The sequence below is a fragment of the Ictalurus punctatus genome, chromosome 10 (assembly GCF_001660625.3).
Source record: "Ictalurus punctatus breed USDA103 chromosome 10, Coco_2.0, whole genome shotgun sequence".
NCBI lineage: Eukaryota > Metazoa > Chordata > Actinopteri > Siluriformes > Ictaluridae > Ictalurus > Ictalurus punctatus.
In genome coordinates this window covers 13875129-13898143 of record NC_030425.2, presented here as the reverse complement: position 1 = coordinate 13898143, position 23015 = coordinate 13875129, and the positions used below count along the sequence as shown (strand labels likewise).

At 38.0% G+C, this 23015-nt stretch overlaps 2 protein-coding genes across 10 annotated transcripts in view; one reads left to right on the top strand and one right to left on the bottom strand.

Annotated features, from left to right (window-relative positions):
• The window catches only part of rabgap1l (RAB GTPase activating protein 1-like), a 121788-nt gene extending 109522 nt beyond the window's left edge, over window positions 1-12266 (top strand). For 4 of the 8 annotated variants that reach the window (XM_017477899.3, XM_017477898.3, XM_053683209.1 and 1 more), the window contains 7 exons: window positions 2675-2767; window positions 6483-6593; window positions 6701-6805; window positions 7318-7401; window positions 7600-7671; window positions 9180-9377; window positions 10201-12266. In XM_017477899.3, coding sequence (XP_017333388.1) covers window positions 2675-2767; window positions 6483-6593; window positions 6701-6805; window positions 7318-7401; window positions 7600-7671; window positions 9180-9377; window positions 10201-10335 — 798 coding nt within the window. In that variant the 3' untranslated portion in view covers window positions 10336-12266. Of the gene's footprint in view, window positions 1-2674; window positions 2768-2865; window positions 3818-6482; window positions 6594-6700; window positions 6806-7317; window positions 7402-7599; window positions 7672-9179; window positions 9378-10200 lie in introns of those variants that run through there. The other 4 variants (XM_053683204.1, XM_053683207.1, XM_053683205.1 and 1 more) reach the window with 2 other exon arrangements.
• A 972-nt stretch (window positions 12267-13238) lies between these two features.
• LOC108270899 (interferon-induced protein 44-like) lies at window positions 13239-21039 on the bottom strand. Of its 2 annotated transcripts, none has more exons than XM_017477900.2 (8): window positions 20888-21039; window positions 17718-18258; window positions 16916-16985; window positions 16641-16836; window positions 16266-16418; window positions 15806-15977; window positions 15620-15720; window positions 13239-13847 (listed from the first exon to the last, which is right to left on the bottom strand). In XM_017477900.2, exons 1-8 carry the CDS (start codon window positions 20909-20911, stop codon window positions 13677-13679), a joined length of 1428 nt encoding a protein of 475 aa, XP_017333389.1. In that variant the 5' UTR covers window positions 20912-21039; the 3' UTR covers window positions 13239-13676. The 2 variants fall into 2 exon arrangements, with proteins under 2 accessions (XP_017333389.1, XP_017333391.1); XM_017477902.3 differs by having other exon boundaries at window positions 20932-21015.
• Between the last annotated feature and the right edge of the window lie 1976 nt (window positions 21040-23015).

Here is a 23015-nt window from a genome sequence, read left to right as displayed (position 1 = left end):
CAACAGTGTTGTAAATGGTTTGCATTAACAGAGAGGCAGATGTGTGAAACAGGTGCTTAACTGCGCTTTTTATTGGGTGATTCGATGGGTCATATACATCATGTTTTTCTTAAATAAACAATTATGTGCCTTTTTGCCAATATTACATTTAATGGAATCAAATGAAATCCCTCATCACCAAGGTTCTTAACTAGCTTTTGGTTTCGATTGAAGTTTTGAAGTAAACCTCGTTTTGGGGTAGCCTCACGGACCTGCAAACCTTTTATGCATTTTGTGTAGGAGTTCCACATTTCGACATCAGAGTACACTCAAATGAGCCGTCACTCAGAAAAGCAAAAAGAAAATCTCTCAAAAGAGCGGCCTTGTTATTTTTGATAATACAAACAGCAGATGAGTCAATCAACATGTAATGTGGAATGACTGACAGTTTTGACAGTAGGTGTTTTGAACATTGCAATGTTAATTGACACTCTCTGGAAGCCCCGCCCCCTTCTCCCACGTCACATTAGTAATATTTTGGCGAGTGCTCACGATGCATGAATGATGCATTATTTTTCTTCAAGGTTGTACGGTCGAGACTCAGTACCTCTGATTTATCAAAATTTAGGAAGAAGAAAGTTGAATGAAGAAAGGAAGCTTTTATGTCTTCAAGCTTTTATCTTTTGCTTTCTGCTGCTGAATTTATTTTGATTAATCAAAATGAGTCTGCATTCTACATTTTAGGAACTTGTCCAAAGATGCTTTGTTAAATCTCCATTGATAGTAACATGTTACTAATGGTCTATCAGGTAAAATGTAAACCAGACAAGCTTGTCCATTAAAATATCAGATGATGAACTAATGATCCAGCAGTAAACATATCTACAGTCCAAGGCAAGCTTTAGCCACTTTAGCCAGTGCTTCTGTATTAGACACCAAACTGAAATACATCATGCATCATGAGGTACTATATCATTCTGCTTGTGTATGGGGAAGCATATGTTGGAAAATCATTTTAAATAAATGTTGTGTAAGTAATTAAGTAATTGGTGTGGTTGGTTTTAACAGCAGTAATGCAGTGTGGCTTTAGAAAGCTCCTCCCTGCTGAATGCCATAGTAACTCCAGCACACAAACCAACAGCGGCTCTGCTGTTATAGCAACACACTCAGCCACCGAGAACACAGGCAAGCCTGAGCAGTCTCGGGTGTTAAGCTTCATCACTGCAACTGAGCTGAGTTAAGCCAAGTCTGTCAGTTACTGACACACTTGATGTATTTAACGTGTGGTTAGTTTGGGGGAAACAGAGCAAGCACATTGTGGCTTATTTTTTTCTGTGTGAGGACTAGTCTTCCATTTTCAGGCTTAAAATTTCATCAGAATGTTCACACTTTCTTGTGCACCATGTTGCTGATCACACAAAAGTATCTAAAGAATGCAAGGAATGTTTAACCTGTGAATGCTAATGAAAAATTACAGTGGGTTTAAGGTTTTCAGTACCAATACTAGGTGTAGCAATGTGATATCAGCAAAATGATTCTTTGGTTAAAAATAAATAAAATTGTACACACGCACAGCCAATTAATGCTGTGCTACATTCAAATCTAACATTAACCAAAAATTTAAGTCAATGTTATTTGTATAGAGCTTTTAACAATGGACACTGTCACAAAGCAGCTTTACAGGAATATATAAGTTACGATATAAATATTACGTTTATAAATTTATCCCAAATGAGCAAGCCAGAGGAAGTGGTGGCAAGGAAATACTCCCTGAGACGATATGAAGAAGAAAGCAGACTCAAAAAGGAGCCCAGTCTCATCTGGGTGACAACGAAGAGTGCGATTATAATTTATTCCATTCTATACCTGTGTACTGTACTACAATTGTGTAAACAGGAAATTGATTATAGTTTTCACATGAAGTCTGTTTTCTTGACATTATCAAGAAAAAAAAGAAACCTTTTATCTCTTAGTTTTTTTTAAATAAAAGCTGTGGTTTTCCTCATGGGAACCAGGCATATGTCCCCACAAGGTCAGAACTGTCAGATTTTCCTATCCTTGTGGAGACACGTGGTTCCCAACCAAGGTACAAAAACATACAGGAAATCCCCCACGCACGCACACACACACACACACACACACACACACAAACAGAGAGAGAGCCAGAAAGTTCAGATTGTTGCTCAATTTTATCATCAATCAAATGTTTTTTGTTTTTTTTAACACAGAATTCTTCATATGCTAAATATGGAGACAATGTGCTGCTGTGTGAGTATTAATGTATTAACTTCTCCACAAAACAAGCACTGTTTAAAAATAAATAAATAAATAAAAAATTAGGGCATACCAAGCAGTGAGTAAAATAGAGTGCAGATAGAGACACTCACAGCATGTTCATGTACTATAAAACAGCACTGAATCATAAGGTTATGCGGTTTTAAATGTTTAATGTCTGTCTCTGACCAATGTCCCGCTCCTTCAGAATTATGCAAGATAATTAATTTTTGATGGAAATCGTGAAGCACATTCAGTGTCAGACGCTTCATTAGTCATACACGGGAATCTAGGTGAATTTTGCCTGAATTAACCTCTCAAAGGTAAACTCTGGCTGGTACATTCCCTTAATTATAACACCATATTGCAGAACCAGTGTTTACACTCTATATCCATATAACTCTTTCCCCGCTCTCCTCAGGTGCCAACTAAGAAGCTAAAGAAGTTTGAGAAGGAGTACCAAGCTTTCCGAGAGAGCCAACTTCAGCAGGAGGACCCTATAGACAGATATCAGGTAGGCAAAATGGCTACTTGAACCATTTACTGCTCTCCCTGCTTCTTCACCCTCACCCTCATCTTCTGCCTTCACCTTCATCTCATTGCCTGTCCCAGTTCAGGACTGCGTAGAGATCTGTGGCGAGCATGGCATGCTACACATGGCACACGGGGAAAAGAGAGACTCTTATTCATAGCTGTGATCTTATATTTGGTCAGCTTGTTGTTTTTTTTCTTTTGTCTTTCGTCTTTTGTTAAACAAGATATAGAGAAGGTGACCGTGCTTATGAGGACTGTTGTTTTCAATTTACTCCTTAAGGAACCATTTTAGTTTTAAGTAGACTGAGATGTTTTTGTTGTATAAATGAACTTTTTTTTTTTTTTTTTTTTACTGAAGCACTGATATTTTTTATTTATAAGCTAAAGGACAGAAATGTTTCCACGTGCAGCTATTATGAAGAGTTAAGTTTGGAGTTTGTAATTGTTATTATGATGTTTAACTGTAAACCAGATGAGCGCATGATGCTGTTGTTAAAACTGTTCAGTTTTCAATTTGTAGTTCGATTTGTAGTGTTCTGTGTTGCAAGATATTTTTATTACATTATATTTTATTATATTTTATTTTATTACAATATTTTATTATTTCTGTTCCTTCCTTTTCTCTTCCTTTTGTATTCCATTGTTTGGTGTGTATCTCTGTTCATAGACGTGCATGTTTTATTATTTATATCTCTTCTTTAATAATGTAATAAACTTCTTTTTGTAGGAAATGCTTCACTGTGAATTTGGGGTTTTCTCATGTTAGACCATTTTCAAAAGCTTTTTAAGCAAGACTTTTGGATGCAAGCTGAACTTTCTGTGATTTCCGTTCCATGACTTCCTGTTTACTTCCTGCAACACTCACACATTTAACCAATGAGCTTTGCTCACTCACCCCATTTACCAAATGCTGCGTGAGAGTGGGTGGAGAGGGAGCAGTGCTGTTTTCTGCAGGAGGTCTGCTGTGGTGTGTGTTTTCTAGTGCTAGATCGTGTAGTGTTGTCACACTGATAGTCTACAGCGGTCGCAGGTAAGCCCTAAACCCAGCGGTTCTCTCTGGCTATTAACAAAGCTTGTTTCTCCTGCATGTCTGCTGTAGTTTCTGTCCTGTACTGCGCTTTGTGGGCTTACTGTTTATGTTAGCTGTGAAAAGAGCTTCTGTGTCTCTCCATGACACCGGGACCTTCATGGTTTAATCAAGTAGCAATGCAGGCATGTGTGTGTATGGGATGAGTGGAAATGGGATTCAGATGACTGGTCTTCTTCTTCCTGATAAGCAGTATGTCCGGCAGTGTGTGTATCATGCGAGAGCACTTAGAGGGAGTGGACAGTGTCACACAAAGCCTCTTCTTCCGTTGTAGATAACGTAGATGATGAAACCCAGTTTAAAGGCACAGCTAAAAGCCACTCAGTTCTCACGTACAGAGAGTCTTTAGGTTTCAGTAGTCAGTGCTGGCCTTATCTTAAAGTGGCTGCGTAAAAAAAAAATGATTTCGATAATTTTCCTCTCAATATACAGTACTGTACCAAAGTCTTAGGCACCCTATATTTTAATAAAAATTCTGATAGATGTTTATTTTGACATTACTGAGTCAGCACAAAAACTTTATATTTCCAAGCATTAGTTTTTCAACAAAAATTTTTTATGATATATTAAATAATACATAATGAATAAAACATAATGAAGTGTGTCGGTTTTACCTGCAAAAATAAGACCTGCAGATGTGGCAGTCAGAGTCTCCAGAAGAACTGTAGCAGTCTCCAGGATGCTCAGTAAAACTTACCAGCCAATTTCCGTATTAAAACATTACAATATGTTCCTGAGTCTACTGATCATTTTCAAAAAGCAAAGCGTTGTCACACCAAATCGTGACTTTGTTTAGTTTATTATTGTTCACTGATGTGTAATACCATTATTTTTGAAGGGATCTTTGCACGTGCCTTTTGCACAGTACTGTTTGTATGGTTAGTTAAATGTATTAAACAAGTCGTGGAAGTCTGTTTTTTCCAGACTCTTTTCTGTAACGTGTGTTGTGATTTTTTAAAATTCATCAGATGTTGGTATGCATGGATAGCCAAAAGAAGACTAAAACTTTTTTTTTTTTTTAATCAAAGCACAATTAGACTTTTGTTCATTATGAAATCATAATCATATTTCGCAATAACATGGACAGGTTTTTAATTTACTTTTTACCCTGGCTGTCTTCCGACAAAGATCATGTTTTTTTTAAGGAGCCAGTTTACCAAACATGGTGGTAAAAACAGGCAGTCTGCCTAAAGATATCTAAAATCTTGTTAGCCCAAGTTTGATTTAGTCACAGAATGAACTTTGATCAAGTTGTTGGATAGCTACGTGCTGTATCAAAACGAATATAAGGCCCATCAGTGCTGTTTGTAATCAGATACCAGCTGTCAAAGTGTCCATGATACTCTTTCGCCAAAGTCAGAATTATTTTTTTAATACAACTTTTTTACTTTCAGGGGTAACTTTAAAATGCCTGTAATTTTCAGAAATCTGTCGTTTTCAGAACTATTTATAGTCAAACAAAAGGGTTTTCCCAGACCTCCAGACACACAAATATGTATATACATCTAAAGTCCCCCTGAATTACATATGAGCTCTCTTATTGATCTCGCAAAATAAGCTCCAGGACTTTGCATCCATCACATCCAAGATCAGAGGATAATGCAGTACTTTTAGCCCCAGAACCTCAATGCAAGTCCAGATCAGTGGTCCCATGTTGATGATGAACAGAATTGCTTTTGTTAAGATGTAATTAACAGCAACAAAACTAAATTACTGGGAATTTTGGCAATGCTCAAGATTCTGGATGTGAGAGATTTTTACTTGTTTTGTTTTTTTTAAAAAAAAGAAAAGAAAAAAAAAGAACTTTGGACATCAAGCATGTCTTGAGAGTTTGTTTACATTCTGTGCATGTGGGCAATTTGAACTAAAAAAAAAACTGATCTTGGTTCAGAGCCTGTGTGTTCATCCTGCAATAGTCTCAAGGCCAAATACTGATCCTGGATCAGTAGTGAACACTGCATGCTGCTTTCATGCCTGCTACAGCTCAGCCTGGTCTGTCATGTGCTCCTGCTTATATTTATACTGCTGTATCGTATTGTGCTGCTTGTCTCATGCTGCTGTACTCATTTCATTCTGCCTATCAGATTGAAAAATCTGTTTAATATGGCATCAGGATGTGAAGTGGGGTAGAAAAGTAACTGTGAATGACAGCATGTCATGCTAATTATTTCCTCAGTGTAGTTTGGTTTCTCAGATTATTATTATTATTATTATTATTATTATTAACTGTGTGTGTGCCATCCGTATGTACACAAGATATACTGAGTGGAATTTGAAACCAGGAGGAAACTACTTTAAGCTGTCTAGTGATATTTTTTTTTTGCTTTTTGTTCCTTTTCGGAATTGCTGACTGTTGGCTTTTGTGCAATGTCATGCATATGAGTGAAATGCATTCATTTATCGTGTAATTAATGTACCTATATTATTGATGTGCGTGTTTAGCTTTAGCAAGTCCAGTTCAGCCAGCTCTGCCTTTCTTTTACCACCCTGTTATATCTAGTCTGTGAGCCCTATCTCAGTGCTGAAGCTTCAGAAAAGCTGTTGACAAATGCAAATGTGTGTGTGTGTGCGTGTGTGTGCGTGCGTGTGTGTTCTTGTGTTCATCCAGAGGGAGAATCGGCGGTTACAGGAAGCCAGCATGCGTTTGGAGCAGGAGAACGATGACCTTGCCCATGAGCTGGTCACTAGCAAGATTGCGCTGAGGAACGATTTAGACCAGGTCTGCATCTTCTCTTCCTTCAGTTTATAAATTGTACACGTGACAATAAAGAATATTCCGCTAGTTTTGTTGCTGTAGTACTCATATGGAGCTGCGCTTGTGTCTAGGCGGAGGACAAGGCCGACGTGTTGAACAAAGAGCTGCTGAGCACAAAGCAGCGGCTGGTGGAGACAGAGGAGGAGAAAAGGAGGCAGGAGGAAGAGACAGCACAGGTCTACATTAACAATGAATTACTCTTGCGTCTGTTTCTAAGTAAACCTGTCTGGAGCCAATTAACATCTTTTATACCATAGCATTGTTGAATTCTCTATTCTGACTGGTTAGAAGGTGTTGTTAAATTTTCTGTAACAGCAGATCTGATAGTAGGTTTGTATTAATGCATCTGTTCTAATACATTATTGTTTCTGTTGAAACAACTTACATGGTGGATACGCCACTTAATCTAAGGCTAGTTATAAATACATTAAAAACATGCTTTTATGTAAACAGATACAAATGTATAATTGTTGATATGCTGAAGTTTTCTGTGAGGAGATGTTTAACATTCATGGAAAGAGTCTCCAGTGTCGGGGAGGGTTAACACCGGAGACATAATCTCACCTAAATGATAATTTGCTGCAGTAATAGTTGTATCTGTCTAAGCAGAGGTTTCTTGAAATGTATGGTCAGTTTCTGGATGTTTTCTCACAACACTGAGTAATAATAAATTACTGTTTTTATTTAGCTGAAAGAGGTGTTCAGAAGAGAGTTGGAGAAAGCAGAATCTGAGATTAAGAAGACCACAGCCATCATTACCGAGTATAAACAGGTAGCATACACTGTTCCATTGTTCCTGTAAATCCTCACTGTCCACCAATAACGCACATCTAAGGATCCTGACATTCGTATTTCTCTGCTTTTCTACGATCGTTAGAATAAATGGCGTATTTTTGTCATTTCTCTTGTGGATAAAGTAAAGCTGATCTGTGAGCTGAAAGCTGGTAATGTTTTATATTGTCTGTCCCAGATTTGCTCTCAGCTGAGCACCAGGCTGGAGAAACAACAGGCCTCCACCAAGGAGGAGCTGGATATTGTTAAGGTAAAACATCTGGTTCCAGTTTTCATACAGTATTATCGTCTTGGCAATGCATTGAAATTTCTGTCAAATTAAAGTGCAGCTATTATGGTTTTTCAAATATTACCCTTCATGTAGTGTGTTATGTAGATGTTTGTGGATGTAAAAACATCTGAAAAGCTGCAAAGATCAAAGTGAACGACAAATGGCGTTATTGGCTCGCAAAAGAAGGAACCGATTCGGAACAGCTGAAACGAGTCATTAGTGATTCCAGACTTATTTCCTGTACTAACCTACGTAGATTTGTAACAAAAAGCCCCGCCTCTGGTCTTCATCGGCCGCTCGCCGACAGCGGTAGACCAATCACAATAGACCGGGACATCTGACCTATCAGAGCAGAGTATGCTCTCTGAAAGGAGGAGTTTAGAATGAATCCTTTAGAACGGATCATTGAACGAGTCATTTGTGACACGTTTAAATTATGAGCAGATTAAAGTGTTTTTTGACCTTGCATGTTGGATGACCTTGGATGCTCATAATTTAAACGTGTCACAAACGACTCGTTCAATGATCCGTTCTAAAGGATTTTAAAACAAAATTTGGCATGTTTCAAAACCATAATAGGTGCGCTTTAAGTAAAAGTGATCTTGTCTTGTTGTCACTTACTTTGTAATAATTCAATTCCATTAAAGGAATGTTAGGCCACATGTACACTACAAGCAAATGAAAAAGTTCCCTCCCATTCATATCCAATGGGGAGTAGCGAAAAATGCACAAGGGTTTGTGGGATTGCGAGCAGCAAGAACTTCAGTCGTGACACAGTGAGAAAAGTTCAGCTAGTTTTAGCTTAATGCAAATTATAAGCAGCAGTCACGTTGTGTTGACCAATCTGTCAAAAGACATCTTTCCATGGCCTGTGTTCCATTATGTCCATTTGCGATTTTCAACCTACGTATCGTCCCGTCTGGATAATGAGGATGATGAATTAATAACGGCCTCAGCCTTATTTTCCTCTGATGCATGTTGCAGCTAATTTTCACGTGAGCATCTGTATTTATACATGGATACTTTTTTTTACCAGGAATGCTTGTCATTGTATGCTGATGTAAATAGTAAACAGACGCCCCTCGAGTGTTCGAGGCACTGGAGAAGAGAGCAGAAAAAGACATTCTGCCACATGCAGTGGACATTTAGCCTCACAATCATACATAAGTGCTGTGAATCACCAACATTTTTTACACTGAATGAAAAAAATTTAAATAAACTACGCAAACACTTACTTTACATGTCCCTTCCCCGATAAATTAGTGTTGTATGTCTTTTATTCGCATATTGGTTTGTTCCATAATAACTCCAACCTGGATGTCCTCCATGTAAATTTCATTTTTTTATGCTCACACCCTTGTGCACAACTCGAAAAGAGTTAACCATAAACTTGTTTGTAGTTGACACTGACATTAATTTGCTGATCTTTATAAAACACTAAACCTTAAATCTAACTGTTGTATATGTATGTGTCCACACTCTGTCAGAGTAAAGTGATGGCGTGCGAGCGATGTCGGGAGGTGTTCAGTAAGGATGGGCCCCTTCATGTCCCCGCAGTAACACAGGACAACCGTGACTCGGACCTGGACGAGGAGAAGGATTCTCTGAAGGCTCAGCTGCGGGAGCTGGAGCTAGAACTGGCTCAGACCAAACTGCAGCTGGTGGAGGCCAAGTGCAGGATACAGGTCAGGGTTAAGACATCACACACACACACACACACACACACACAGCCCTCTGATCCTTTCATCTTGCTGCTGTTTATGGTTATTAAACTTCTCATTTCCATTCTATTTTAGCTGCCAGACATGGACATTTGAAGCAAAATAACATGTGTCGTTCTAAGAATTGTCATTGGCAGCTGTGCTATTCAAAGTGTTGTGACACATAAATGCAGCTGGTTCCATTTTGATACACCTTGTAAATAAATAAAGAATTACAACCTACACTTAGATCTACAAAAACTACACCTGTTAATACACTTTGTATTTATAAATGTACTTTTTATTGACAGCTAGCTGTTAGCATTCAACTAATGGTAGTTTGTATCATCAGAGTTATCATGCAAGATAACAATTGGGAGATTAGCAGTAAAGCTGTTGTTATCTAGTCTTGGCTGATGCTTTCCCATGTTCCTTGATTAAAGAGGCACGAATTCGACCATAAGTAACTCATTTAAAATCAGTAAGTAAAATAAATGTGTGATTTAGGACAAACATTGTTTTTCATTTGTGAATCTTTCTTGTATTTTTACTTGAAGTGCTTGAAGAGATTATGCTTTTCTACTTTAACTTGAGTGAAGACTCTGTCATTTCTGGTAATCTTTTACCAGAGGGTTTATTTAGTAATTGTACTTTTTCTTGAGGAACAATTTGGGTATTTTTACCCTCTCTATATAATAGCACTGCTTTGATCCTTGGTGGTGGTTGTTTAATACTTTTAACTATTATCATTGTAACTTTTTTACGTTTCTTGTTTTCCTGGATTATAAGATGTTTTTCCTCTGATTAGGAGCTGGAGCATCAGAGGGGAGTGCTGATGACTGAAGTCCAAGCTGCCAAAAACTCCTGGTTCAGTAAAACACTGGGGTCCCTGAAGACTTCAGCGAGCAGTCAGACGCCTTCCTCACCCAAAGAGGGGCAATAGGACTCATATAGGTCTTAGCCAGCAAGGCAGGAGCAGATCCAATGCCTGGCATGTGCTTGGGAAGGACGAGCTGTCTGAACACTACTAAACAGTGTGTGGTAATGCAGTATTCCCTCTCACACTGGGGGAGACAGGTGGACAGGAAGGTAGAACCACCTGAACTGCTGATCCGTAGACCAGAGTATTATTAGTTTAGCTTTTTGTGACCTGTGGCAAGATTTAATTTGGTTATTAATGCAGAATGAGTGAAAAGCAGTGTCATTATCACTGTTAGACTACTACTACTGGAGCAACCATTTCCATTATAGTCACTGAGTCAATCATTGAGTGTTTGAAAAACTTGCCACCCACTGAAACAGCTTTTCCTTCCTCCAGTGAAGTCAAGTGGGCTAATAGGCTATTACTACATTAAAGAAAGATCTCCATTTAGCATTGTTAAGCACAAATCACCTGAATTACTTTACTAATGCAATCCAAAAACATTGGTACAATATATTTACATGATGGCAAACAACAAATCGTGTTTTCTTAAACTTAAGATTGATGCAAAGAGAGTAAAGGTTTGGGGTTTTTTTCTATGAAGTCAGGTGTGTTTGTGAGTTCTGGTTTAGGTGACCGCGCCATTGCACATTTCTTAGTCGGAGGTCATATTTATCCAGAGTTCTCAGTACACTGTAAGACAGCAGTTAGGAATATACCGGAATATGCTGGAGCAGTGCAGCAGTTCCGCCTAGTGGCAGTTTTTAGTACTGCAGACATTGCTGAATTTATTTACCTACGTTGACTGTTATACTTTTAAAGGCGGAATTCCTATATAACATTACTAATAAGAGTTTGTCTTAAGAGGCTATCTACACGTTTTTAATTGTAGCTTTTTTATTTGAGAGAGGGAATACTGCATCCAGACTAAAATATCCCTGTTTTTTATATAGTAATAACTAATGTAATTGTTTTGTCATGTGTATAACTAAATGTTTAATTGTTTTTTATCTTGTACAGTTCTGAGAGGAGTGATGTCATTTTTTCTTTTTCTTTTTTTTTTTTTAAACCATTTTTGAATTTAAAAGTATGTAAATATTAACGGCTTAAAGCACAGTGTTCTGCACCGTGTTCTGCACGACTGTAACACAAAAATGACATTCCTGCTTTACTGTTCTTAATCTCCCAGTGGCTGGAGATGTGATAACTGAGCTTCTGAGAGCACACAGCTGCATCACTCACTACAGGCAGAGGTTTGTGAGCTGGAGACTCCTGCCTGTAAATGCAGTGGTTTGTCCACACTGTATAATTTAACGGAAATTCACCCACGCTTAGGAAATCAGTGTGTCCCTATAGCAGGAACCACACATCCTAAATGTGCCAAGAATTCTTCATAGATATTTCCACACAGGCAATTCTATATCCGTTTTTGTCAGGCTTATTCATTATAAAAACATGTTCTGGGATATTGCAGAGGTCTTGCTGAGAACAGTGCATTCATTAGTTCAGTTAAACTGTAGAACAAACAGAACAACCTTCAGTGTCGGTGTCTCTATACCAGGGTTTCTTCACTCAGTCGGCTTCCTAAAACGTCGTAATTTGTGACCCCTAGAATTTCTTAAACCGCATGGATCTTAACACACACTAACACGATGTCTTTATTGTGAATACACTTTTAATGTTCATTTTTACTGTTGTCGAAATCTGTATACTTATCTGCTATTTTGTAATTTCCAAAATTGTGTGCTGCCAAGCATTAGATTAATATTAACCAATATCAAGTGCAGTATACTCCTTGCATAGCATTGGTTGATTTAATGGTTTATAAGGCATAGGAGACATTCCTTCTGAGCGTTTTAGATTTGTCAGTGTGAGCCTTGGGGGGTTGGAGTATTGTCCCAGTACAACTATGTGACAAATAAACCCTGATTTTTGTTCTGTTAAAGATTGAATTTGATTCTCTTCTCTGGTTTTTTTATGTGCATTTTGTATCCCTTGGTTGTAATTTTTTAAGGAACTGTTTGGCTAAAAATGAAATTCATGCAATTTCATCATGCAGCATCTGTCAAGAAACTTTTGGCTTATGATGTACATAGTGTGGTACATATATTGTGACTCTGATGATAATTTTAGTTATCTTCAGTAAGGGCATTATTCTGGCCAGGAGGGGGTCATGGTGGAATCGAAGTCCATCATAGGAACACTGGGCACATGCCCAGAAATGCATCCTGAACATTTTAAATCAAGCCTGTTGTGTTCATCTCCATGTAATTATGAGCCTATTGATACAGATTGTACTCAGAGCTACATAGAACTGTTTCATACCTGTTTTTGGTGAATGTAACATAGTAAATGCAGTAATGCAAGACATGTTAATCATTTTTCACACATATTAATTCTCCGCTGAATACATACTCTGGAGGTATGGATGTTTCTTTAAATTTACACCATTATTACCAACAAAATCTATGCCATAAGCGCATACATACCTCTGGGTTACATAAAATTAATCAGGTAGTAGTGCTAGGAGACTGAACAACTGTGAAAGCACATAGAAATGAAGAATCTATACACTCACAGAAAAACATGGTACTATATGGTACCTTTTCTATTGCTGAAGTGGTGAGGTTGTCCCTTTAATCTTGTGTCTGGATCTGTTGTTTCCTTAAAGTGATTTAGGGTACATAGATAGGCTGTCATTCGTTTTTAGAGTAGCTTTAAAGGTATATTACGTGCCCTTTTCTAGGTAAAGGATACATTTAAAAAATAATAATAATAAAATAACCTTGTTAAATGCCGCAATCTTCAAACTATGATCTGAGCTTCAGCCACTTGGAAAGTGTTTTTAAGTGATGGTAACAAGCCTTCAAGCATTTTGCAAAAAAGCATATACAGTCAAGAATGTTGAGTCAATACAAAGGCAATTTCACATCAGACTTATGTTTTATTTATCACTGTAAATGGCTTATGCAAGCTAAATGTTGAACATAGTTTTACATCATTTTTAGCCTATCTCTACCTTCAACCAAAATCCTAATCTTATCCCAAGCTTTAGGTTTTAACCATAACATTACGCATAGGACTACTGAATTATTCCTTTATTAATGTTAGCTACAGTTCACTAAGTAACCTGAACTGTCAATGGGTTGTGCATGCTGTGATTTCACAAATAGATTTTCTTATACATAGATTTTCAACTTTCTGTAACCTGAACCCAACTCTATTTCTGCCTTTAGGCTCTAACTATAATGTTAAACTACTGAATTATTTCTTTATAGACTTTAGTTATAGTGCACAAGATAACTGAATATCTTTTAGAAAGTATCCAAATGAATCCACCTGCTGGTTTAGATGATGATGTCCTACACAGGACTGATATCATCAAAGTAGTTGTCTGCAAAGCGGAACATCTGTTGCACTGCAGTTAGGAGCAGGATGTCACAGTTCAGGTCCAAGTCCAGCTCGTGACTGTAGTTCTTCACTGGTATTATATTAGACATGGGCACGCCTAAGCGATTACTCGCCTCCTGGAACTGCAGTGTCACAGAAACAAATACAATAATGTTAACCAAAGAAGAAGCTCCATAGATACTTTTACTATATGATTACTGAAATGAGCTTTGGATAATGTTAAAGATCATTACATTTGATACATTCCATCCCGCTAATAGCCTTCTTCGAGTGCACTTGCATAGAGTAGTGCAGGAATAAGTCTTAAACCTGGAAATGAGTTCGCATTTTAGCCCTTCCAGTTCCATCTTCCCAAAGTCAGTGGGTTTTTTGAATGGGTCTGTTTTTAACACAAGCTCAAGATATTTTCATGTTTTATTCTACAACATATACGACGAATACATTCAGTAATACTCCACTTGTGATTTTTTTTAAATGCCTTTATGTGTCATGAAAAAGACGGTTGCTAACAAGTGGCTAAATGGGACTACAGAGGTTGTCGGCGACATTAAACATCGTCAAGGCAAACAGGAAAACTCTACTACAGCCTTGTTGTGTTTAAACTCGCACTCTTGCAAACTATTCCAACTCAAACTTGTAGATTTATCAATTTATAGTATTTTCCAATTGTAGTGTTTTTAAATAAAGATTGAAAGAGTTGTCAGAAGCTTAGCGGTGGTGGTGACATTGAAGTGATGTAACCGTGGTGTAGTTCGTTTATAGCATAGCTTTTGCTTTTTACTTCTGGCGATTATATTTAGGCTTCAAAATCCATAAAAATTGTGTTCATTTGTGAAGATTATCGTGATGAACAGAACATGTAAGAATCATAAACTTTTGTTGGTCACAGAGTTTATTTTCTGCAATCATCTAAAAACCAATGGAAAAATCCTATTGGATTTTTGTAGAGGGAACCAGGGTGATGCTAATTTCCGGGTTGGCCTACAAAAATACATCACCCCTGCAGCACTCTGTTGGTTTGTACTGGAGAAATGGGGTGTGGTTGATCAGTTTATGGCAGTGAAACTGTCGCTCTTCATGCTTGAGATTTACTGCTAGGATTAATTCCCACGCCTCACTCAGTTACTCTGAAATTTACAGAAGCCTTAAGCGTCCATGCATTATTATTATTTTTTCTTTGTTGTTTTCTCGTGATCACGACTTAATTTTCTCGTGATCTTGCCAAAAACAAAACATGTTCTCTCACATCTGCAACTTGTGGGGAAAAAAACGGGCTGAAGTGTTGTCATATTTTGCCTACGATGTTGATGTTTTGCGTCATGGTTTTGCCTCCCATGATGCTCATGTGTTCCATCACAAATAGGCTATCCATGTATTTCAGAACAAAAAAGAGACCATGTTTGACGTATTTAGTTTATTATGTAGTAATTTTAGTTATTTAGCAAGGTTTCTTTTAAAAATCAAAATCAATCTCTGATTTTTCTGTGTTCAATCCAATAAACATTTTCTGTTCAGACACTTGAAGGACTTTTGCCAAAGTATTGTTTTGGTATCGAGAATCGTGATATTATTGTTGTCGTTAATGTCCATCCATCAATTTTCTGTACCACTTACCCTACACAGGGTCGCAGGGAGTCTAGAGACTATCCCAGGGGACTCTGGGATGAGGCAGGGGGACACCCTGGACAAGATGCCAACCCATAGCATGGCACAATTGCACACATTCACACACTACAGACAATTTGGAAATGCCAATCCGCCTACAACACATGTTTTTGGGCTGGGGAGGAAACCATAGTATAACCCAAGTTAATTGCTATGCAGAAAGACAATGAAGAACATCTGGCTCTACAGACCAGTAACATCTAAAACAGCCTCCGGATAACCTCCTTACCTTAGTCTTGATGACGGCACTGAAGTAAATGTTCTGTAGATCTTTTCCCACGTCAGGACAAGCTTCATCGACTTTAGTGAGCAGAACAATTTGAGGAATTCCTAAAAACAGACACTAATCACCAATGGTTTAGATATAGATTTTTCATGTTTTGTAGGCTGAATATGTGATTAAAATATAACATACCCAGTGAGTTGACCCTCTGGCGAATGGCTGTGAGTTTTGCCTCCACTTTACTGGAGAGGAGGGACACTTTACCAGTGTCTAGAACATAGGCAACACAGTGGATTTTGTCCTGCAGAGTGACAGGCTTGAAATCCAATCGTTCATCTGGCTGAAACGGTGATGCTGGGTTGAACTGGACCGAGAGTTTAACAGTAGTGCAGTCAGACAAGTAAAGTGCATTTGGCTAAGGCAGTAAGTGGACATTATAATACACAAATTACAAAGATTTATACATATGTTTATAGCAATAAATGAATAGAAAAAATGTGAACATGATTAGGAAAGAATGAAGGTTGGCTAGCCATTGAAGCTAGCAGTTGTAGTAATGCTAACTGCTAGTCATGTTAGATTTTTTTGTTCATAGTATCTTTAATCCCTGTCAGTTAACTGTAAGCACAAAGACTCATGGTTCTGTACTCACTTTATACCGGTCTAAGATGTAACCTTTTATGATGCTGCTGATGTCGTCGATGTTCAGTCCAGCCCCTGAACACTCCTCCAATCCCATAGTGTCACATAAAATCAACGGCAAAGCATTTCCTTCACGGCCAGCCTTCACTGTATAGGTGCGGAACTATCAACCACGAGAGATCACGCAGAAAAGGTCAGTCACTATCCATCCATCCTCTATACCGCTTATCCTCTTCAGTGTAGGTCAGTCACTAATGTTTTAGTAAATTAAGAGTCTCCACAAAAAGACTCCTAAGGCTTCACTTGTTAAAATCATTTGAAGTCTGAGTTCTTTTTACTGATGACTGAAGTAATGGTAGAAAGTAAACATCATGAGAGTTCACACCTGGTTAGTGACGCTGGTGCCTGAAGATCCTGACATGGCTTGGCTGGTCACATGGCCCCTAAACACAGAGTTGATGGAGTTGAAGAAACTAGATTTCCCAGCACCAATAGGACCAATCAGCAGAACCCGGATCCCTTTCACACTGCTAATCGGGGGTTTGTAATTCTTAATCGATTGCATGAGCTCTGCTCTTTTTCTGCAAAAAAATAAAAATGACTCAAGAGCTAAAACAATCCATACACTGAGAAACATGATCAGTGAAGTCTAAAACATACTCAGCTGTCCAGAGGACGTTCCTCCATGGTTTCTGCACAGAATTTGAGGCTTGGGCTGCAATTTTGGGCACTAAAGAAATTTTTTATACATAATTTCAGTATATCACATTCTGTACTGCAACCTTGTTTTTACACTTTAAATAATCATAATTCTTCATAACTATCATAACTATTCATATTACCAGCATTAATACAGAGCTTCACAGACGACTCAAAAAAAAGACGACTGATTTGGGGACTGCAGATGGAAATCAACATCTCTTTTTAAAAGAAATGTTGCACATGGAAAATAAGCATATTCATCTAAATATTTTATAATTATATCTTATAGTTCAATTTTATATAATTAAATTGTCATGAACCAGCTTCTCAACTGATTCTCAGCAGGACAACAGTTTACTTCATCATGTTTAGCATTAAATATATAGACTCCTTTTTTCTAGTCTCCAGTGTTATGAATACTGTAAATGCAGTCAAGGTGTAATATATTTAGTAAATATATGGCATGCTGTTGAAATATAAACAGATTGCTACCTGAGGTTCTAGCAGACTATTCATATAAAGTCTTACCAAAATAATCAAAATGGCACATAATGCACAAAATGTGGACATAGAAATCAAGCCCTGTTTTTTGTACTCGGTGAAAAATCAGCCACTGTTTTAGCCCACCTGACTAAAAGGTAGAAACTCTGCAGGAACATGGCCATGCTATGCCACAACACATGCTTACACTTACTGTACTCTTTCAAAACAAAAGCTGAAGCAATTTGCCCTACAGAATTATTTAGCTGATGAAACTTACCATTTGTTACCTTGAAGACTGCACATTCATTCAACATGTAGACTTGATTGCTGTGATGAAAATTATTATGGCCAAAAGGATCATTTGTTTTAAACTTGTAGACATTGCCTGGATTACAGCACACTTTTGCACTGTTATTGTGTAGAAAATATACTTCATTCCCAAAGCAAGGACCTGTATTGTAGTTATCATTACGAGCCTTGCTGCCATTAGGTGTTTTAATCTTAAACTGGACAGGGGTCTTGCCTTGGAGTTGAAACAGAAATGCATTTTTGTCATTAATATAGCCCTGTGTTTGAGTGTAATCTTCACTGGTGTAGCCCCCAAAGATGTCGCCAGTGTTGGAATAGGCCACAATCACTGTTGGTCCCTGGTGGTCACATCTCTGGTGGAAAGCAGAAGCTGTGTATCCGTGAACACTGGCTTTGTACAGGAGGTGCAGTTCTACGTTCCCTAGCAAGGAGCATATCTGTTCCTGCTCTTCAATGAAGATGGAAGGAAAGCCCATGTCACATGTGTCCATGTAAAATTCTGAGAAAGGCTTAAAAATAAGAGAGTGAATGCATGATCATTCTACAGCAGATTAAAGTCAGCAAAACTAGGCTATTATTTGGTAAAACATACCACACTCACTCCACTGCTGTGTAAAAGCTTATGGTTGCTAGTATCATCCAACAATGTACACTATATGGTCAAATGTATGTGGACAACTGACCACTCCCCCCAACCACATGTACATTCCAGTTCACAGGTGTTCACTGGGGTTGAGGTCAGGGCTCTGGCCACTCGAGTCTCGAGTTCTTCCATACCAACCTTGGCAAACTATGTCTTCTTGGACCTTGCTTTGTGCACAGTGGCACTGTCATGCTGGAACAGGTTTATTCCTCTTAGTTCCACTGATTCAAAATCTTAATGCTACAGCATACAAAGACATCCTATGCAGTTGTGTGCTTCCAACTTTGTGGCAGCAGTTTGGGGAAGAATCACATGTGAGGGTGGTGTTCACGTGTCCACAAACGTTTGGCGGTATGTAGTGTATTTTGAAGCAAACTTGATACTTTTTTAGAATATGAATTTTAAACATGGTAAATACCCTTTCCCTGCCTTAGAGGGACATTTCATTTAAAGTTGTACAGCACAACTGGTATAATTTCTTACATTTATTTGTTTCATTTTCCATTTTTTTCCTAGAGCCATTTTCAATTCTGTGGAGCCTTATTCCCCTGCTTTTCATCATACATTTAACAACAGGTCACTATGCCCTCTCTCTCTCTCTCTCTCTCTCTCTCTCTCTCTCTCTCTCTCGGTCTCTCTCTCCCACTCCCTCTCTCTCTCTCCCTCTCTTTCTTCTCTCTCTCTCTCTCTCTCCCCTCTCTCTCCCTCTCTCTCTGTCTCTCTCTGTCTCCCCCCCCCTCTCGCTCTCTCTCTCTCCCACTCCCTCTCTTTCTTCTCTCTCTCTCTCCCTCTCTCTCTCTCTCTCTCCCTCCCTCCCTCTCTTCCTCTCTCTCTCCCCCTCACTCTCTCTTCTGCTCCCCCCCTCCCCCCCTCTCCCCCTCCCCTCTCTCTCCTTCCCTCTCCCTCTCCCTCTGGAGGTGATGCACAAAAGACTAAGCTACCAGTGCCTCAACTGAAATATAGTTAACTTATGTCTTGCTAACATGCATGACTCATGAGCTACTAGCTAATGTAATATGATAGCTAGTTTAGCTAAGGCAATATATCATGGCCATACGGACTAATGTACTGTACTTAATGGAGACACTACAGGTGAATACAGTAATATTTCTGTCTAATAACGTCATCACAATCACCACATTGATATGCAAATTAGGCGTTAACGAACTAAAATGCGCTAATTTGCATACAATTGCAAGGCACTGCAGGTGAATAGGATAAAGAAAATAAACTAAAGCATATCACCACAGAACTTCCCCAGAGTCTTTTCCCCTGAAATGTTATGTTTAAATATGCACATTAGCTTGTTTTGGTTCATTTAGAAGAAATCTAGTAGGCTTAAAACAAACACCATCTAAATGTGTATTTTGGAAGTTTTCTTTCCATTAGATTAAAACAAGACCTGGAAGCGAAATAAACCAAAATCTCAAAATTGACCACTACATGAAAAAAGTGTCCTGCCTTAAACGGTAACTTTATCATTTTTAAAAAAGAAATTATTCTGAGAAGTGCCCTTTTTGTCCACTTGAGCCCTGGCGTGCACGTCCCTGCCTGCTGGCGTTACTGTGGGAGGAAAGAGAACCCAGAGGAAACCCACGCAAAGGGAGAAGGTGTGAAACTCCACACCCTGGAGCTGCGGGGCAGCAATGCTAGCATGTTCAAATCGCTTTTCCATGTTCAATCACATTATCTGATACTTTTCTCATATTATGAAAACTGAAACTTGCAATATATCAAAGATTATCTCCCTCGAAGTGAACCGTTTCTATAATATATAACGCATAATTCATATTACCTAACTTACCTTAAATTACATACATTTACACACATCTGTTCTTTTTTTGGTTAAAATAAATAAATTCCCAAAGAGAAATTGTAAAGGAATCATATCGTATTAAAGTAGGCTACTGATGACACTGTAAGTATGTGTTAATAGTCTTATTTACTTTGGTCTTTTAATATATATATGAACTAAAGTTAGCCTCATCTGGACTGCTCTTAGCTTTCGTCTCCCTGAAAAACGAAACTCTTCTGAATCATTTCTGAATGCGGAATCCACCGTCACTGAAGAAGTTTATGAACTTTATGAATCATTTATGAAGGGTCATAAACACAGCAAACATCTGACAACATTTCCTATGTATACTGTTTCTTTGTATAAAAATAATCTTTTCATCAAGCCAATCTAATATGCCACGTTACAAAGGTCTGTTATACCGAATCGAAACCGAACTTTCATTTCACCAAAACGAAACCGTTATTAATAACTCGGATAATATAAATCCGAGGAAAATACCCTTTTCCTCAAAGAAATATAACTTGCATTACGATCACAAGCAAATCCATTTGAAACGTGTATTTCACACTTGTCATAGTTCAGTTGCATTAGATAGAGAATTGTCTTGATTCATTTAAACAGGCTACCGCCACAACCTATCACTTAAAACCAACAATCAGAAATAAAAACAGAAAATATTTTGTTAAAATGAACCTACCGAATACAAGGAGGAATTTGACATGTTCAATGTTAGAGACTTGCCTTTATAGAGCTCGGTGCAGACTAACGGGAGATGGGGATGTTTATTATCCACTCAGTCTAGGAGTGGCTCAGACAGATGCCCCACCTGCCTTAAAGCAAAATGAGTGTGAATAAGTAGTGGTCTTTTTAAAAAATATATTTTGATTTGATTCTCATTTTTGCATAAATATATACATGAAAAAAAAACATTGATAATTAATACCTTGCTTGTGGATTTTATTTTATTTGAAACTTTTGTCACAAGCCCATATATGCTCTATATATGCGTTTGCTGTACGATATGTATGTGGGAGGACATCATAAGATGAGGTCACACTCATAGTCTCCCACAAAGGGATTTATTCTGTCTAACAGAGAACACGACTCCAGACCTGCCAAAAAAACGCCTCGTCCAGATATTACTTCCGTAACACGTCTATGTCACAGTGCACACTATTAGCATAATCCCACCCAATGGCAAGTGCAAAGAAAGAAGACGAGGCTTCAGTGAATTCAGGCGCCATGTCACAGAGACACTGTGTTTTGGTGCGAAAGCAAAAGAACCCTTTGTTTTGCCTTCCAAATTAGGAATCAACGGTTACTGTTTATTTATGCTGTTCCTGAGCAGTACAACACGAATGCACAGTCTGATTATGCGCTGATCTATACTCAAATCTAGAGTAATTAGCTTAGTTACCAGTCACACAGTAACTTCACACATATACGGGTTTCTCTGTGTGAGAGTGTGTGTGGGTGAGTGTAAAAACGAAGAGAAAGCAGGCGAGTCTGCTGGCCCAATTTTTGAGCGGCCCAGCAGGAATTCTCCGGATGGCCACTCCAAGCCTATTATCCTTTTCTATTACAGCCAATAAACAAAATAACTAACGTTTAAAAATCATGATCTGACCAATTTAAACGTAACCATAAGTGCCTTACTCAATATACTTTCACACATTTACCACTGTATCACTTCGCTGATGATTCAATAATCTCCTGCTTTTTATGTAAATATTGCATCCAATCACAATTCCAATGTTGTATTTATTTTGTATAGAAGTTTGTCTGTTTTTTCCCCCCTGTTGCATCTGTGCCTCAATGAGTGTACAGAGGCGCACCACAAATGTCTCTGGTATACTGCGCATATGACAAAAAATATGACTGACTTTCTCAATCTCTGTTTCAGGAGGAAGGAGAAAGAGGACATGTTTTCCACTTCTGCACTTAAACAGCACTCAGTAGTCCAGAGGATGGGTTTCCCTTTTGAGTCTAGTTTCTCGCTTGGTTTCTTTATGTGACTGGTTGCCTCTGGCATTAGGGATCTAAATTTAAATTTCTACCCCAATTTCGGTAAAGCTGTTTTTTAACAATAGATTTTTTACAAGCACAACATTAAATTGAATTAACTACACAAGATTCTAACTTCAAATATTAATTTCAGTCCATTTATGATGGACTGTGTCACCACCCTGAGAAAACCATCCTGAATAAACCAAACTTCATTTAGATGGTGTCACAGCTGTAAAAGTCGTGAGTACTTCTCCACTTTTCTAAGAGAATGTAATCAGTATAAATAGTTTACATATACATTTATATGACTAATATGTAGTGTTACTGTATTTAAAATAATTTCTGAGTTTAAACTGGCTCTTACACCTCTCCTCAAGACTTTGCTTCTTGAGAAAACTTGTATGGTAGCACTACCTGTATTGTCTTGAGATCACTTTGCTTGTATTTCCTCATTTCTAAGTCTTTGGATAATAGAATCTGCTAAATGAATAAACAAATGTAATCCACAATTTTTATTTAAAAAAAAAAAGAAGAAAAGATATTTTGTTTGATACATCTGCAGTATTTATTGCAAACACTGCACCTTAAGCCACTCTGACTTGTTGGAAAGTCTAAACACACCACAAGTTCTAGGGTTCAGAGATTCACAGTTGCATACATATTGTTTTTCCTCCTTAAAACTCAACATTTCTAAAGTAAATGTTCAAAAGAAACTTACTGCTGCAGGTCTTTCACTTTTAAAAGAATAGCAGCTACAATTCTTCCACTGTTACAGAAGTATACAACAAGTCATAGAAAAACACCCAAACAGCAACATC